Source organism: Jaculus jaculus, chromosome X (genome assembly GCF_020740685.1).
Source record: "Jaculus jaculus isolate mJacJac1 chromosome X, mJacJac1.mat.Y.cur, whole genome shotgun sequence".
NCBI lineage: Eukaryota > Metazoa > Chordata > Mammalia > Rodentia > Dipodidae > Jaculus > Jaculus jaculus.
In genome coordinates this window covers 104,444,369-104,464,047 of record NC_059125.1, presented here as the reverse complement: position 1 = coordinate 104,464,047, position 19,679 = coordinate 104,444,369, and the positions used below count along the sequence as shown (strand labels likewise).

The following is a 19,679-nucleotide window of genomic DNA, read 5'->3' as shown; positions in this document are numbered from 1 at the left end:
AGTAATTTATGATTATATTTTTCACCTACAGTTAAGTATATTTAAGTGTGCTGATACTTTCAAAACCACACATAAGTCTGACCACCTTACTGATCTCTTCAGAAGCGAATCACTTTTGGTCAGAAATATGGAATCATCTTGAAGATTTTCCATTGCCTACCTCGCCTCTTTTATTCTAGTTCCCTGCCAGAATTTTCTTCTTCCATGGAAACTTTCCAGATTGTTTTTGTTCTCTCTCCATCATTCTTGGTTCCCAGAACTCATCTCCACATGTTTGTTAGCTGTCCCAGGACCCCATACCCCGCCAAGGCCATCATGTTCATTCTTGGCATGTCTCTTCTTCCTAGACTATTTCTTCCTAGACAGAAAGCCCTTTAGACAACAGATGGGACACCAATGACTTTCATATCCAGCTTAAAAAATTAATAACCATGAGTCTTAATTGTCCATCTGGGATATCTGTCAAGGTCAGTAACATCCTATCTTTTTGTGGAGTTAGAAGTTTGTGTGTGTGTGTGTGTGAGAGAGGGGGGGGGGGAGAGAGGGAGAGAGAGAGAGTCTGTTGATAAAAATAAAGAATTCCCAGTGCAACGTTTCACAGAAATTATTTCTTCGTGGGTGGTTAAAACCACTGTTTATTCAGACTCATTCTTTGTAACTACTTCAAGGAATGTCCTAGCTGTCCAGAAGCACACCATTGAATGTGCCCATTGCTCTTATTCAAAGTCTTCATGAGCCTAGACTCATGTAAGAATAAATCTTACTTGTACATTGCCAGTGTAAACAGATTGAAAAGAAATATGAGAAAGACAAGAAAGGTCGAGTAGAGGAGTCATATCTGAATATCACACACACTATAATTGTAAGCATTACCAAACCCAGATCCCTACAGCATAGGCACAGCAAACAGTGGGTAGAATCATCTAGTCATTTCACACAAAGAACCAGCAGGACTTCATTCATTTTCAGCTATGCTTTGGCTAGTAAAAGCAGATCCATGCCCCCACTTCCACCAAGTAGCTTGCTTTTGGGAGGTTCAGGCAGGAAGCCAAAGCAATGTTCATGAAAAGAGGAAAAGGCCTTACTGCTTTATTTCGAGGTGGTTGGGCAGTAAATGTGGGTAAATTGTGGAACTTCTTTTCTCTGTCTTACTTTTTATTTTTCCTTTATGTTATAATGCCATAATATTCTATTTGGGTACTTGGAATTTTTAAATTTTTAAAAACATTTTATTTATTTATTTATGAAAGAAAGACAGATAAAGAGAAGAATAAGCAAGCCAGAGCCTTTAGCCACTACAAACGAACTCAAGAAGCATGTGCCACCTTGTGCATCTGGTTTACATGGGTACTCAGAAATTGAACCTGGGTGCTTAGGCTTCACAGGCAACTACCCTAACTGCTAAGCTATTGCTCCAGCCCTACTTGAAATTTTCACACTCTATTTCATAACATTTAATTGTCTCCCAATGAAGTATATATCATATATCTATATTTTAAATTTTCGTTAATTTTTATTTGTTTGCAAGCAGAGAGAGTCAGAGAAAGAAAGAGTGAGAGAGAGAAAGAGAGAGAGAAAGAAAATGGGCACACCAGGACCTAGAGGTAACAAACTCCAGATGCACGTGCTACTTTTTGCATCCAGTATTATATGGGTACTGGGGAATCAAAACTAGGTTCATTAGGCTTTGGAAGCAAATGCCTTAAACACTGAGCCATCTCTCCAACCTCAGTTATCTATCTGTTGAAGTCTCATTTTGGCCAAGTATAAAAAGGGTTTTTAAGTAATATGCAAGCTCCTTTTCCAAAAAGATAAAAACAAAGAGAAGTCTAGGGTAAATCTGAAAGAACCAACTGTAGTTTAGAAGTCTGAGCTGAAGCTCTCTCTCTCTCTCTCCCTCCCTCACTCTCTCTCTCTCTTTCTCTCTCTCTGGGTGTGTATGCATGTGTGTGTGTTCATGTGCAGAACTTCTGATAATTTAGATATAGTGTTTCCTTATCTATGTGAAGACATAATTTACCTTTTACTAGACTGTTTTGGTTGTTTAATCCAGATTCTTTTTTAATATTTTATTTTTTTGTCTTATTTGAAAAAGAGGGAGAGGTAGAGACAGAGAGAGATAATAGGTGTGCCAGGGCCTCCAGACACTCCAAACGAACTCCAGACACATGTGCTACCTTGTGCATGTGGCTTATGTGGGACCTGGGGAATTGAACCAAGGTCCTTTGGCTTTGTAGGCATACACCTAAACCACCTAGCTATGTCTTCAACCCAAACTCTTTATTCTGTTAAATATCTAGCACATTTGTAGTAGCACCTTAAGCTAGATTTTCCTGTAAGTTTTAAGGAAAAGGAGGAAAAAGCCGTGGAAGAAAAGTAACAAATAACACTTACAAGATAATTTCCATGTATCAGGTGCTGTCCTAAGATTTTCACATATACTAAGTCAATTTATCTTCACAAGTCTACCATGTAGGCATTGTTGTCTCTGAACAGTGAGGAAACTAACACATAAAATACTTAAATGATTTTACCCAAATCACACAGGTCCAAAGGCGGAGTCAGGTTTTGTACCCAGGCTTTGTAGTTCTGTTAAGCATTTATGCTATTCTCCTTCTCACCTAGGTAAAGTGAAAGAACTTTGAGAACTCATCTCTGAGGCTACTCAGAAAGATAGCCTTTGAGTTAACTGTGTTCCCAGGGGCTGCAAGTGTGGGTTCTAAATACCCTGACAAGCACAGGCTTCATTTCTAACCAAGAACTTAGGCCACATCTCCACTGAAAAAAAAACAAAAACAAAAAAACAAACAAAAAAAAACAGTGTTAGTCATGATCCTCAGCAAGCTAAGGGTTACTTTATCTTATGCCTCCTGATACTTACCTATTTACACAGAAACTCCCACAATTCAGTCTTAAAAAATGTTTGATGGAGAATGGAATTTCAAAGGGGAAAGTGGGGGAAGGAGAGTATTACCATGGGATATTTTTTATAACCATGGAAAATGTTAATAAAAATTGAGGAAAAAAATGTTTCTTACTTTTCTGGATAAACCCGTTTTGTGTATTTCAAATTTCTTTGCTTCTCTTGACAGGAAGTTCCCCCTCCCTTAGGTCATAGTATTTCTCAAGTACATGTCTTGTTAAAAATGTTAAGAGTTTATATCCACAGCCATAACAATAAAGTGTTGTATTTGACAATAAAGTATTTTATAAAAAATGAATGATTTATAATATACTTAAAGATCTCTTATACTGTTATACAAACATCAGTTTTTGAAGCTCAAATGTTTAGCAGTAGAGAAACCCAGTTCTAGTGTTTGTTAAAAGCTTCCCTCAGGCCTGGTGAAATGGCTCAGCAGTTAAGAGGGCTTCCTCACACAAGCATGAAGCCTAAGGGCAGCCTGAAGCTTCTGGAGTTTGATTCCACACAGCTGGGTGTGTCCATGCACATCTGTAACCCCAGTCCTATGAGGAGGAGAGACCAGAGAATCAGAGAATTACCAAAAGAGCAAGTTCCAGAATCATGAAGAACTTGGTCTTAAAAAATAAAAAGAAAGAAAGAAGAAAAGAGGGAGGGAGGGAGGGAGGAAAGAAAGAAAAACAAAGGAGAAAGAAAAGAAAACAAAGTTGGATGATGAACGATGGAGGGGGAGGGTCACATGAAGCTCTCCTCTGGCATCTTTAGGTACGCTTATGAGGTGCCACACTGGCAAATACACATACATATACAAATACCCATACTCCACATATACTACACACACACACACACAGAGAGAGAGAGAGAGAGAGAGAGAGAAAGAGAGAGAGAGAGAGAAACAAGCTTCCCTTAAATTTCAGCATAATTCTAGTAGCAGAATTTGTGGAATTGGATGGGTGTCAGAAGCACACTATGGCCATCTTCTACTTGTTCCATCCCCAGTCATGAGGACTATGGAGGTTTCATGAAAGATTTTCCTAGTATTGTTCTTGTATATTCCCTGCCAAGAAAATTGACCTTGATTCTAATTTCAGCTCATTCCTCTCTGAAAATATAAAGATCACTGTCTTGGAAATTCATTTCACTTCTATTTGTGATAATTAGAGGGACTCGATAATTTACCAACCAAACCAGACACTTTTGAGAGAAAAATAGGAAATCTTAATAAATTTGCCTTCCAGGAAGAAAGAGGCAATAAAACTGGGTTATCCCAGATGAATTGAGCCCTATGACCACCCTGTTTAGCATATATTGTGTGGTTCAGAAATGACCACATGCTGGTGTAGTTTTGGCCTCTGAGCCTTATCATTGTGAGTATCTCAGAGTCTCATTGTACACTTATAGGGTTTTTTGTTTGTTTGTTTCTTTCCTTTTTTAAAAAAAAACAGGATTGACTTCTGACATACCCAAGCCAACCAGAGATTAATGAAAGTGATGGAAGTTATAAACAGTCTGAATTTTAGCCTAAGTTTTGACCATTTTTCAAATACTTGTTCTCCATTACTCCAATTACTAGAAAACCAAGCCATTCTAGCCCCATAGAGTACCACTCAGAGTATAATTGAGGTTGGAATAAACACATATGTGGCTTCTAAGGTTAAATGAATATTGTTTGATATACAGTACACTATAGCTGTTTTTCATTTTGGTTTTGAAAAAGTGGTTGAAATTACCTCTTGTTACTTCTCAGAATTAACTAGAATTCATCTGTCTCCATTAGAATCACTGTTTTATTGTGTTGTTGATTTTGAGCCATGGCTGAAAGAAAAGGGCTCCATATCACTCAATACAAATTGTCCAGTGAATCAAGGAAAAAATGCCAAATAAACAGGTTTTTAGGATATTGGTAGCTATTTTCCCAAGGAAATAATCGCTAAGATTACAAATGAAAATATGGTATCTATTTTTAGCTATTCAGACACATTCTACCTACGTCTCTAGAAAGCCACTAATAGCCATTTCAGAATGAAGTTTTAACAAGACAATTTCAATCTGTCTGTGGTATAAATTAGATAGGATAACTAAAATGTTGAAATCTTTAGCAACTATTTACTAGACTATTCACACGTTGATGACTCTGAAAGCTCCAAGGCAACAGAAATCCTAATGACTCCTTATATATGTTCATTTGTCTAATGAATATAATATGTATTCATATATAAATATAGCATGTTTTGTGTGTGTGTATATCTCAGACATAATGTTCTTAGTAGTTTTTTGTTTTTGTTTTTGGTTTTGGTTTTGGTTTTTTGAGGTAGGGTCTCACTCTAGCCCAGGCTGACCTGGAATTCACTATGTAGTCTCAGGGTGGCCTCAAACTCACGGCAATCCTCCTACCTCTGCCTCCCTAGTGCTGAGATTAAAGGCGTGCACCACCACACCCGGCTTTAGTAGTTTTCAATTAAGTAAAATGCCTCATTGTAGGCAGATGTGTCTGTCTGTAAGTGCTCAGGTATCCAAATACAGGCTGTGGCACATTCATGTGAGCTTGTATTGCACAATATTAATCTTCTACTTCCATGCTTGATGCTGTTATGCCTCATTGCTTTGCCATCTTTCTTTTCTCCTCATTTCTTACAAGGAATATATGCTTCTATAATGCCTCTACATTCTGACTAGACTATAAAAACTTAAGTACTCCTTTGTTAGAAACCTTTATAAACCCCAGTGCCTCAATGCAATTAATTATGCTTTTGAGAAGACCATGTGAATAACCACTTTTTTATATCATTCATTTGATGAATAGAGCTAGTCTATATATATTTTTTTTCTCTTGTAACTTGTTTTCTGTCCTTTAACTACTCAGATTTGGCTTGAGGCCAAATCCTATACATTTTTACACTTCATTTTGCCATTTGCTGGTGAATTCTTGCTGGTTTCTAATCTTCTTTTGGGTCTATTTTCATTTGGCTTTGATGCACCACTGCCAGATAAAATAGGACAAGAAAATCTAGGTTTATCCCTATTCAGTCACTGTCAATGGCATTATGCAGATCTCCTGATTTGCTGCCTAGCACCATTTGTTTTCTTCTTTGTGTTCTTTCTTCATGGCCATATTTTCCACCAGAGTAGCTCACTGCCTTTTTTATCTGCAATAATATGGATCAATTTTCTTTGCTAGTATTGCGCAGATACTCATAGCCTATACTTCTAGCTATTACTATAGCTGCTTCCTGGTTAGCCTTCCTGATTCCAGTTGCTCCCTAGCTAGTCTATACTCTACTACCAGAAGCTTCCACAGATAACGTTTTTACTATAAAGATTCCCATCTAAAAATTGGTAGCAGAATACAATGTAAATTCTTTAGTGCTTTTCATATTACTGCTTCTTCTCAACAACTAACCCTCTTTTCACCTTCCTTCTCCTCCCTTTCTCATTCTCTCCAGGTTTTGTATTTCTCCCTCTGAATTTTTAACTCAAACACCTGGTCACACCTGCCTTTATATGTTAGTTTCAAATCCCTTTTCTTTGCAAATTCCATTCCCTTTAGTTGAGATAGTGTCTGCTTACAATGCTGTCTATTTATATCTTGAAGCATCTACCTCTAAAATTGGGGCCTAGCTCTTTTAGGAACCTTTCCACAATTCCATTTGGCTACTTATTCTTCCTGCTCAGTATGTGTTATGCACATATATCCCAACTTCCAGTTGCTGGTCTTTATCTATTTACAGGCTGTGTCTTGCATTAATTTCCTATCGCCTTCAACCAGGGTATGACCAACCTGAGAACGAGGACCTAGCCTTATTTGTCTCTTCTGGCCATAGTACCTGTCTGTCCACCTCAGAGGCATTCAGGGCATGTGAACCAGCTCCAAGACATTATTTCCAATCATAGCCAAAGAAGCAAGCATCTTGACTGTCACAATAGCCAAGGTTTCCACACAGCTTGTCACATAGTCTTTGTGTACTGTCTTCATTCATATGTAAAATAACAAGAATAAAGGGCATCCTTTTGACCATACAATTCTAATTTTAATACAGTTTAATTAAGCCTTGATATGTAACCAGCAGTATGCTAAGTGGTCCAACACATTTATTGTTAATTTTCTACATGCATCATAATCCACTAGAGTTCTCATCAAAACCAAAATCACTGGCATCCCCACAATGTTCCTGACTTAGTAGTTCAGTAGCCCAGGGATCACAACTTAATAAGTAGTGATCAGAAGGGCACAAAGGGAGTGTAATTTAATACATTATCTCTCATTTTAAGGAATTTATAATTTGGTCTTGTAGACAAGGCTGGACCAGGAAACATTTACCAATAGAAAATATAATGCTTTGTTATTAATTCATTCAGCTAATATCAAATGAATATTAACTATGTGCTCATTATAATTCTCAGTGCTTGGATTATATCAATGTACAGGATAGACAGATGTACTTATTTTTATTAGGCAATTCTAGTGGTATGAAGCAGACAGTAAATAACATATTAAAGTTAAAGACAGTGGTAAGTACTAGTGAGAACAAGCAGAGAGGTGAAAGAAGTATCAGGGTTCATTATTTGATGGTATTATAGTCACAAATAACACAAAAAATGAACCTTGCTCTTACAGAATAAATACATTTATTCAGGAATCAGGGTGCCTGGGATTTTAATGTTAATTCCCACAGGCATTGTTTGATGGTGAACAGCTACATCTCCCTGAACTTTTATTTCTCCATCTGTCCAATAGAGGAGTTGGGGAATATTATGTCTTAAATTCTCTTCATTTCTAAGAATGTAGGATGCTAATTCCTTTAGGTAATTATAAATAAGTAAATATTCTGGGCTTGGTAGTGTAAGCCTATAATCCAAGCACATAAGAAACTGAGACTGGAGGCTAATCAAATTAATTTTCAAGTTTATTTCCAAGCCCTACAAACCAAAGATATTACATGTTCCCTTTCTAATATAATCACATACTTAAACCTATAGTATGTTACTGTTTAGTTTTACGGTTTTGAAAGTTTGGGGTATGAGTTATAGCAGAATGTTCTGCATAAGTTTTATTTTCTACATTACTTATTATCCAATATAACATCTATTGAATATTGTATTATGCTCATTAGAAAATTGCACACTTTTCTAAGACCAGGCTTTCCCATATGCTCAAATGATAATAACAAAAACTTCTTGAAAATTATATTACTGCTTTTAATATATTTTTGCAATGTTTGGAGTTGAAACAAGGGGTTTGCACATGCAAGGCAAGTGCTCTACCACTGAGCTATATCTCTAGCCCTTGCTTTTGACTTTTAAATCAGTTGATGAATATTGTCTTATATTTGCTGTAGGCAGATCCACAATGTTGGGATGAACATTCAAAGAAGACACAGGTTTGGGGAGGAACAGGATTTATTTCAGCTTACACATCCAAGGAAAGTTCCATCAAAGAAGCTGCCTCCCTTTCATAGATCCAAGCAGAGAATGACAACCAAATAGTCAGCAAACACCAGAAAAGCAGCAAGCACAAACTGGCAGCAACCAGAACCCAGGAAAGCTCAGACTTCTCTGCATATCTTTGGGCTGGAATTTATACCGCCCCCAACACACCTTTGGGCTATACCCCAGGACCTGTCCCCCAGTGACATCTCCTCCAGACAGGTGGCGGGAGACCTATGCTGCAAGTTTAATTTTAACACCTGACTCAACCAGGGACATGCATGCAAACTACCAGTACTTATCACTCCTAAACAAAATTTAATGTAGAATCTTCCATTAAAAACCAGTTACTCTGAGCTAGGGGTGGTGGTACACATCTGTAATGCTAGTAATACTAAAGAGAAGGAGCAAGAAGATCATGTGTTCAAGTCCAGCTTAGAACACATAGTGAGTTACAAACCAGCAAGGAACATATAGCAAGACATTATCTTAAAAAATCAAAGCAAAACAAACAAACAAACAAACCCAGTCACTCTGGATGATAGCAATGAGAGGCAAATTGCTATCCAAAGAGGAGTAGATATCATACTGACCTAGAGAAATGTGTGTCATATAAAAATTAAGGATAGTAGTCAGGCACGGTAGTGCTTGCCTTTAATCCCAGCATTTGAGAAGGAGAGGTAAGAGGATCATCATGAGTTTGAGGCCAGCCTGGAACTATACAATGAGTCCTAGTTCACCCTTCACTACAGTGAAACCTTACCTCCAAAAAAAAAAAAAATTAAGGATAGCATCCTGGATATTTTACATAACTTATTTAATCACACATAGCAACGTTTATTCTCAGATCAATTCATAACTTCTCAGAGACGTAATGATGATCTTTAATCATGACTGATCAAAATCTGAAAACTCATTGTTTAAGGGAAGTATAAACACATGTTAAATATGATCTAAAAAATACTTAACTGTCATAAGAATATACAATGATAGCTATATTAATGTAAAAAGTGATTATTTGACTTTTTTTATTCCAAATTCTGTATAATGTTACCAAACGATATATATAGAAAGTAACAACTTTCTTCTGAGTTATTTTGAACCATGAGACCTACTCAGAGAAATCGTTCAGTAGTTTTTCTTGAAGGGAGGCTCTAAGAGCTAAAACGTCTTAAGAACTTTGGAATCATAGTTCCAAAACTATGGATGGGTCACAAGGGTGATAGTTTTCCCTTCTATGTATGTATTATTCTTTCTTCATTCTTTTTTTAATACACAGGGGATGGAGAACTGTCATGGGAACATTCTGATGGTGATATCTTCCGGCAGCCGGCCAACAGAGAAGCAGTAAGTGTGAATAGCTCAAATAATTCCATACTTCAGAGAATCAAGCCAAGCTTTTCTCTCCCCATGGCTACTATCCCAGCAAACCCAAAAAGGCCCAATTTCTAACATCATTTTCATCACCTTCCTCAGAAATTTGACTTACTTCTTTACCCTGTAACCATTTAAATAATATTGTGTATCACTGGTAACTAGAGTCAGGGCATGAACACACACACACAAACACACACACAACAACAACAACAAAAAAAAAAAACATAACCTTCATGTAGACCACAAGTTGTTACCCTTTCAAGTTGACCTGCCAAATCTTTAAATCTATATAAGAGAGACCGGTCACCATGCCTATCTCAGTAGGGAGCACCTTCTGCAAGATTTTATCATAGTCTACTTGATCCTTTTTTTGAGATTGCTGGATACTTTGGACATCACCAGGTATTTCACATGAGCCTTAAGTTTCTTATTTATGCAGTTTAAAGAAAGGAAAGCTAGTAGGCCTTAACCCTGTGATATCTCATTTATATTACTGGTATAAATCTAAGAATACTCCTAACAAGTAGGCATCTCTTCACATAGAGTAATTGTGTAATTTGTTCCTTCCTATTTGTTAGCATTAATGAAATAGAACAGAGCTGGAGAGATGGCTTAGCAGTTAAGCACTTGCCTGTAAAGCCTAAGGACCCCGGTTCAAGGCTCTATTCCCCAGGTCCCACATTAGCCAGATGCACAAGGGGGCGCACACATCTGGAGTTCGTTTGCAGTGGCTGGAGGCCCTAGCACACCCATTCTCTCTCTCTCTCCTTGTCTGCCTCTTTCTCTCTCTGTCACTCTCAAATAAATAAATAAATATGAAAAAAAAAATAGAACAAGTTTCTAAAAACGTATATCCAAGAATACTTATTCTCATAATGTCTTAAAATCGGAAAAAGAAACTTTCTAGTTCAAAGAATGAATCATACGAAGGGATTCATCAATGTGTTTACAATGTACAAAGGTGTTTCTTGCACATAAAGAGATTTTCACTGTACTCTTTTTCAAAAATGTAAAGAAACATTGCTGTTTTTGTAAGTGCTAAACAAATGGAACTAAATGTTTACCAGTAGAGGCTTAGTGAAATACATTTTGACACAGTGAGGCTGTTGAAAAGGATAGAGCAAATCTACATATGGAAAGTGAAGAATACTGAAAGGTATATAACAAAACAAAGTTCTTATATAAAATTTGTGTATACATTTTATAAATACAAAAATGCAAAATATCATCTGGAAAACCATGTACAAACATTTTAAGAATGGTAATATTAGAGGAATAGAAGTGGGCAGGAAGAAAAATAACTATGACATTTTTTACCTTAACTTTTGTAATATTTGATGTTTCCCCCTAGAATGAATTGGGTTTACAATAAATAAAATTTAAATGATTTTATAAAGCCTGAGGAAATAAGACAGAAGGCAAGGGAACTATAAGACCTGAAAAGTGGGAGTATGAGGAAGGGATTTGTATGATTTACTGTTGAAAGATTGATACAAAACCACAGTGTTGCTTAGGCTGATGCCCAGACATCACATAGGTCAGTTGTGACTTGCATGCCCCATACTTCATCCAGGTCCTCAGGAGTGATATGAAATGTTTTATATCTGTTTTATATCCTAGTGGTTTCTTTTTTGAACACTGTTGGCTCTGAATGAATATTAGATTGTGGACAGGTTGGAGAACAATACCTTTAACATTTTATTAAAGCAGCATCTATCACATTAGAGTCTTTGAACATCTTTGTTTATTGGTTAACATAGACCCGGGAGAAAGGGGAAAATGTTCTGCCTCCCACTATGTCTGATTTACAGTGAATTCCTTCTAGGTCTTAACAGGAGATGGCACCAGCTTCCATATTCTGTATTATGTGTTTTCTCTTATCCTAAGCCTGATTTTTTGTTGTGGTAGTATGTTGAAAGTAGCTAAATTAGTGAATGTCATCTATATGTCATTCCAAACCAAATTAGTTCTCAGTCCCCTTAAACTATTTTCTTCCACAGTAAACACTAAGGCTAGTTCAGTGGTCTTGCTGGTAAATGCTTCACTTCTTTTCTTTATTGTATTCTGCCCACCAACACCATCTCTTGTCTCTCAACTTTATTGTTCTTCCTAAACTGTGAGCAACAGGGAAAGACTAAATAAAGGATTTCTTGTAGCAAGAGATTGTGTAAAGAATACAGGACCTTGAAAAAAGGTCTTTATTTTCAAAGGAGTTCATGACCTATCTTTAGAAACAAACATTTGTTACTGGTAGACCAGATGGTTCTATTTTATTATACATATATATTTTTCTTTGTTTTGGAAAGAATGGGTATTTGGGGTATGATTTAATGATGTGTATAATCTGTACTAATGGAACAGTATGTACCAGGCACATAGTAGGCACTCAATAAATAAATACATATTGAATGAATGGGTGCAGATGGTATAGTGAAATATGTGTAAGGATGGACATGAGGAGGGGTCTTTTAACTGATAGTAACATTTCTCAGAGAAAAATACTCCAGATTTTCTGCCTTCTCTTGACCAGTATAAAGTGACAAGAAGTTGGGGGAATCCCTTCCAAGTATACATCGTGAGCCCAACTCTCTGTATGGAATAAGAAAATAGGACAACCCTTAGGACACATTTCCTGTTCATCAGATTGTTCTACTTTGTAGGGATATGTAAAAATCTCAGTTCTACAGAAGCATAGCTGATTAGTTTATTATGCCAAGTTAGCTGAGAAATATGTTTACCAAATTTTATGAAGTAAATTTTAGGAGGAGCCAGTCATTCAAACATGTTTCCTTTGTAAAATCTTCAGATAGTCTTCTCTGATTTCCAGATCATAATATCTTATGAATTGTTGTGTTGGTTCCCAAATCATTGTAAGGAAGTGATGTGTGTGTGTGTGTGTGTGTGTGTGTGTGTGTGTTATGTCAGAAAGAAGCACAATATTGGAAGTAACCATAATTGTGATTTGAACAACTAGACTGTGATTTTTGCCCCATTCTCCAAGAAGATTAAAAAATTGAATTGAAATTTTACAATTAGAAAAGTGAGTTTGGGATAGAAATAACACAATGCAGATAAAAATTCATATCACAGTCACATTGTCAGAATAATGGTTTGGGAAGTTGATCTAAAAGTTTCTCCATATCATATAAGAATTGCAGGTTAATAATGACTAAGGTATAATATTTTTAATGGTTGTATGGATTGGAATCCATTCTAACAGATTTTTTTTCAAACTATACTTTGTAAGAGATAATGTAGAGAAATGCTATGTGTCCCTTGTCCAATTTCCTCCAGTAGAAACATATTATAAAACCTTATTACAACCAGAAAGGTCCTTTTCAGACTCCTTCTGGACTCAAGCATTTTATATTTCTGCCAATAAAATCATTACCCTTTTGTGAAAAGCATAAATTAAAAACATCTAAATTATACCTATTAATTATAGGCTATGTGTTGTCTCATTAATGTATATATACATCATGCAATATTTAAGCCATGTTAAACATAAATCTCTCATTTATCATTTGTGGTGAGAATTTTCAAAATCCTTTCCTATAGGTGTATGAACTATACACTTCATTATTGTAATACATAATCACTCTAGTTTTCAGTAGCATGCCAGCACTTCTTGCTATTATCTAAGTGTAGTACAGTGCCCACCTGTCCCCAATCCTTCCCACTCACTACTGTCCTCTAGTAACCATATTGTACTCAGAATTTTTATTTCGTCTGCTTATTTAGACTCCACATTAGGAGTCAGGCATGGTGGCACATGCCTTTAATTCCAGCATTTGGGAGGCAGAGGTAGGAGGATCACTGTGAGTTTGAGTCCACCCTGAAACTACATAGTGAATTCCAGGTCAGCCTGGGCTAGAGTGAGACCCTACCTTGAAAAACCTATGTATATATATTCCACATTTGTAATGCCATGCAAACCCTTCTCTACTAAACCTGAGAGCAAGAAAGAAAGGAGCCTCTGCAATTGGGGAGCTTTTTCACTAGTGGAAAATAATTATTTTAGTATCATTTCAAAACTCCAAAATACTTTTCATACCTTAAAGTCAGCACATCAGAAATACCAAAATCCTGAGAAAAATAAAACAAAGCATAGCTTTATGGTCATTTCTAACAAACTGATTTTGACCTTTACTCTCAAGCTACCTTTCACAAGTAATTTAAAAGATAAGCTCCAATTTCAGTTATAATTTGGAGGTCTAATGTCTTTTCTCCTTTACTCAAAATTACAAGGTCAGACTGGCCCTTGGTCGCCTTTTTTTATTTGTGTGGAGGAGTGACTCAAACAGAGTCATTTCTCTTAAATTAAAATCACACACCATCACCTCCACCCTTCATCTCAAACGGAAAACTCTTTATGCCAGTGATCTAGGCTTCAAATTAGATACTCCTACATAGTATATAAAATGCCTGATGTCCAGGCCTCACAACAAACCAGTTACATTAGGAACTTTTGGGAGTGAGACCAAAGCAATAACATTTTTAATAGTTCCTTTGGCATTCCTACTATATACTCATGGTGGAAAACCAGTGATATATGCATTTATAAACACTATAACTAAATGGGAACAGCTTTGTTCAAATGTTTTGTACACTGCTCATTCATTTTGTGACGTTTTAATATTGTCAACTACATAGGTCCTAGAATCACCTAGGAAACTAGTCTCTGGACATGCCTATGGGGTATATCTTGATTAGGTTAATGGAGGTGGGAAGACCCACCTTAACTGTGGGTGGTACCATGCCAAGGGCTGTGGTTCTAGACTATATGAAAAGAAGAGAGTGGGCTAAAGACCAGCATCCATCTCTCTGCTTCCTGACAGCAGAAACAATGTGACTAGTTGCTCCATGTTCCTGTATTAGTACCTTCCCCTCCATGATGAACTGAAACCTTGAACTATGAGTCAAAATAAACTCTTCACCCTTAAGTTACCTTTGTCAAGTACTTTGTACCAGCAATATGAAAGGTAACTAATACACTCCTCCTCTTCCTCATTCCATCCATCTTCCTTTCTCCACCCAAACTGCTTCTCTTGCAGCATCTTAAAACCACAACTTTGTCATCTTGAATGTCTTTCCTCTCTTCTCGGACCTCAATTTCTCTGTCTATAAGACAAAAGAGTATGGGAAGGTATAGTTTGACACTGTGACACTTGACAGAAGCAATTTAAGTGAGGAGGAATTTATTTTGGTACACACCTCCGAGAGATTTCAGTTCATGGCAGGGAAGATATATTAGCAGGAGTGGCTCAGTTCGTGGCTGGCAGAAGCAACTGGGTGAGTTCTTCACATAAGACAGGACTAGGAGATAGACTAGAATCTGAGGCATGTACAACCTTCAAAAGCTTACCTCCACTGACCCACTTTTAACAGATAAATCTCACATTTCAAAGGCTCTACATCTTCCTAAAACATCACTGGCTAGGTGCTAAGTATTCAAATAGATGAGCCTGTGGAAGACATTTTAGACATTGAAATTGTGAGGGCATGGGAGTCTGAACTAGGGCCTCTGATAAAACTCCGAGGCTGCTGCTGCTGCTGCTGCTTATTATTATTACTGTTATTATTATTATTATTATTAGGCTTGCATTATTTTCTTATCATGTTAGTCTCTGGTGCGGAAAGAGAGCTTTCCATTTTTTTTTTCTCACCTCTGTGAAGTAGAGAACATCTTGTACTTTCAACATACCCTGACGCAGTAGTCATGGCCCTCTCTAATTCTATCCTAGTTGCAAACCGTGTTGTTAGCACCAGTGTGACACCCACCCAGCAAACTTTCTTTTCTGTGTTCCTTTAGCAAAAGTTTGGCAAATTCCAAAAAAGAAAGAACAATGTGCAATGACTTTTGTGGAACATAAGTGTGGTTTTTTGAATATGAATCTATGCCCTCCATTGCCTGAGGGTGTTTTCTTAGTATCTATTTAGCCATCTACTCATTCATTCATTTGCCTGGAGAGAGTAAGGAGAAAAAGAATGAGAGAGAGGAAATGGATTACCAAGGCCTCTCCCCACTGCAAATGGATTCCAAATGCACATGCCACTTTGTGCATCTGGCTCTATGTGAGTACTGGGGAATCAAACTTGGGATTCAGGTTTTGCTAGCCAGTGTCCTTAGCCACCAAGCCATCTCTTCAGACCCTGAGGTATGTTTATTAAGCTTGATACTTAAGTTTCTAACATCCTGCTGGACAGTGTGTCACTGAGGGCAGGTCTTAAGTCCAGCCCTAAGGTATGTTCAGAGATGTTTGAACTCTGGGTAGTAGTGTTTGCTGGCTGTTTGGTAGTGTCTCTCTTTCTGGTTCTATGGAAGTGATCCAGCTTCTTCTGTCATTGGTGACGTATCCCCTGTAATCTGTAAGCCTGAAATAAACCCTTTCCTCCATAAACTGGTTTTGTGTGGATGATTGTCCCAGCAACAAAGGTAACTACAAAAGTGAGTGATTTGATTATAGCAGAAAAGGGCTTATGAGCCATTGTTAGGATGAAAAATATTTGTGCTAAAGTTTCATCCATTTAAATGACAACAAATTATTTTATTGACACAATATATCCATTTAATCAGACCACAGTAGGAGCTTCCCTCTTACAGCCTATGACCTTCTAAGCCATACACTTTTGACTAGGTTTTCAGTACCAGGAAAAAATTCCCTCCTGTGTAGCAGGCCTCAAATCCAGTCAGAGAGCAGTTGGTTACTCCCATAACAGTCATGTCACTATTGCACCAGCGGAGACATCTTGCCTGGCTGGATTGTATAGCTCAGTGTCCACTGCTGAGTAAGACCATTAATGACTTTTCACCTCCAGAAGGCAACATAGTACTTTAAAGTACTATGACACCTAGCCAGTAAGGAAGTGGCTTACAGCTAAGTTCCAGCTTGCTTTCTCAGTGTCCTGAAACTGACACATCTGGTGTTTTTAGCAATAGAAGCTATCTAATTTTGGTGGGAAACTAAGTTGTATAAATTTTTATTTCAATACACCAGGATAGGCCCTTAGATACAGAAAATGATGTTGTCTTTCTCAGAAGTCAAAAAAGTTCCCCTTATTCCAGCTTCTGTTCATTCCTCCATTCTTCCAAGAGAGCAGATGAGTTCCCAAAGTTAAACTTGCAACAGCCATATCTATGGCACATAACTTTAATAAATGTCTTATGGGATGGTGGGGTTGTGGAATGTCATAACTATGATTCTTAGATTATCTCTTGCTTTCATCATGGAATGTAAGGATCTTCCTTTTTAATGACCAGGCAATGTTTTAATGAATTTCCTCTTCTTCAACCCTAACAATCACCTCTAAAACACAGTTAATGTTATTTGTATGTAAGACTAAAGATTCCAGTATTCATTTAATATGTCCTCCTCTATCTGAAGTCTACTCCAGCTCCAGGGATGGAGAAAGGGGATGGAATAGTAAGTTCATCATTCTCTTGAATTTATATGTACTACAAGCTTCCCAAAGGAGCTGTAGTTTCATTTATTTAATAACTATGGATGGGTTCCATCTAGATTCTAGACAATGTTCTAAGCTCTGCACATAGGACAATGAGCAAAATGAAGGCTTTGACTATATAGAGAGGTTCCAATCTTATCATATCTTATCAAGACTATGTTTGACTCCTATCTTTTCATCCTCTCCAGTTACCCCAACATATATCAGGGTTTAGTGCTTTAAAACATAGTTCTGACCTATACCCTACCTCTATCACTTAGCAAATAAGGTGTTCACCCTTTAGCTTGTCATTTAAAGTCTTCCATGACCTAACTCCAATCTCCTTTTGGAATGTTATCCTTAAACTGTTCCCTTTTCAGGACTCTATATTCTCCGATACACCTTCTCAACTTGGAAACCTCTGACTGGATTATTTCCCACAAAATGCCTGTAAAAAATCTACCCCCTTGTTCATGGCCCAGGTCACAAAGGCTCCCCAGTTAGCAGCTTTCTTTCTCCTCATAATTTACTCAGAACATTAGGCTTTTCCTTTGACCTCTGTTAACCTTCTGCCTTATGTTGTAGACAACTGCCTTAACTCTTAAACTGGGAATTGTAAGACTCTCTGAGCAGGAAGGACACTGGAGCCTTTGGGTTTGTTTTCTGCCTCAGAAGTTTGTCTATGAATCTAGTCTAATCTTCTATACAGAATGAGGAAAAAATAACTCAGTCAATTGCCAGTGCTACTTTCCCTTGAGCACATTCTTACTTCTCTGGGCACAGGAGGACATGCAATTAAAAATTATTCAGGGTTCATCACAGTAGCTGCTGATATCTCCACAATATAGGGCCAGTTACCAGGATATCACAGATAGTGGAAGGGATTTTGAGTCCCTATGCTACCTGAGGAGCTACTGGTAGTCAGTGGTTACTAAAGGGCAGGGAGTCATTCTTTTCAATGATGTATCCACTAGTATGTAGTGGGAAGAAGAAGGGCTTTAGCTGAATGGAAACAAAAAAGGGTAGTGGGGATATATTATCAACTTTATATGTATGTATCTCTCCAGCCCCATCTCATCAACTTTTGTTCCCCTCTTATGTTTTCTTGTCTTAAATCATAGCCCATACTCAGTCTTATGTCCCTTTATTTACATGAAAAGTTAAGATCCTACAGTAGCTAGGAAATGCACCAACCTTGATGCCCATCAACTGATGACTAGATAATGGAAATGCAGTGAATACACACAATGGTGTTTGACTCAGCAGAAAGCAAATTGAAGTTGTGAAATCTGCTGAAAAGTGGGTGAAATTGGGAGGGTATTCTTAGTGAGATAACCCAGACCAGAAAGACAAAAATCATGTATTCTTTCATATATGTTAGGGCTATTTTCATTGAATTTGTTCTTTTCATTTTATAGAGACATTCTTATCCCCGTTCTCACTATGATCCTCCACCAAGCCGACAGGCTGGAGGTCTTCCCCGTTTTCCTGGAGCCAGAAGTCACTGGGGAGCTCTTCTGGATTCTCAACAAGCATCGGGGACGATTGTGCAGATTGTCATCAATAACAAGCACAAGCATGGACAAGGTAAGGGCTAGCTGCCTTTCAGATTGCATCCACTTCAGGGCCTCAGTATACCAACCCTTTAAAGAGCTAGAACTGGGAAGTGGCCTTTTCTTTCATAAATAGCATGGATCCACATGTGGATCACTCAATGTGAAGTCTGAAAAAAAGGTTTGAAAAGAAGACTCCAGATGACTCCTAATATTTCCCCAAAGGCAGTCAAAATAGCAGAGTGCAGCCAGTCCCCCTTTGTGCTTTTACAACAGCCTCCGGCAATTCCTCATTTCTCTCTTGGAGTTGGAAGTCACTTGGGCAAAGTTCTTGGGTCTTTAACAAACAGGGCACCCAAAATTCAAAGATAGTCAGTGCCAAATACTTCTGAAACTTTTCTCCATACCTTAGAAATAGCCCTTCCATCACTCAGTATACCCCAGATTCTCCTATGACACTTCTTAAATAATCCTGGGCCCATACTTAGAGATTTTTGATTCAATATGTAGCAACTTGGTCATCAATAGAAATAGTACATCCATGAAAAATACAGAAAACACCTGGATAAGCATCAGGGCAACAGATTAGGTTAACACTGGAGCCCACTCAGCCAGGGAACCAGCTACAGAAACATCTACATAGATCAATGGACCTTATATTCTCCTGTACTCTATCCTCTGGATTCTACTTTCCCAACCCTAATAGCAGAGGTGAGAAGAAGGGAAATTCACATAACTGACTGGTTCTTAGTTTTCTAGGCATCCTGTCAACCAGATCTTTGGCATGAAATCTCAACTGGTTCCTTTTTGTGAAACCACAGACATATTTTGTTTCCTTTAGAGGGAAAATGGATCAAAGGAAATTATCTGAACAGGTTAAAAGTAAATTATTAAACCAAATGATTGAATGACATGGGTGAAAAACAATGCTTTACAAAGAACTCCTACTATAAATCTCAACA

The 19,679-nt window shown here is 37.5% G+C and overlaps 1 protein-coding gene across 3 annotated transcripts in view; it reads left to right on the top strand.

Moving 5' to 3' along the window:
• Chrdl1 (chordin like 1) overlaps nucleotides 1-19,679 on the top strand; it is a 134,634-nt gene that overhangs the window by 96,255 nt on the left and 18,700 nt on the right. For all 3 annotated transcript variants that reach the window (XM_004659133.2, XM_045140719.1, XM_004659132.3), the window contains exons 7-8: nucleotides 9,624-9,691; nucleotides 18,583-18,751. In XM_004659133.2, the coding sequence (XP_004659190.1) occupies nucleotides 9,624-9,691; nucleotides 18,583-18,751 (237 nt within the window). The remainder of the gene's footprint in view (nucleotides 1-9,623; nucleotides 9,692-18,582; nucleotides 18,752-19,679) is intronic.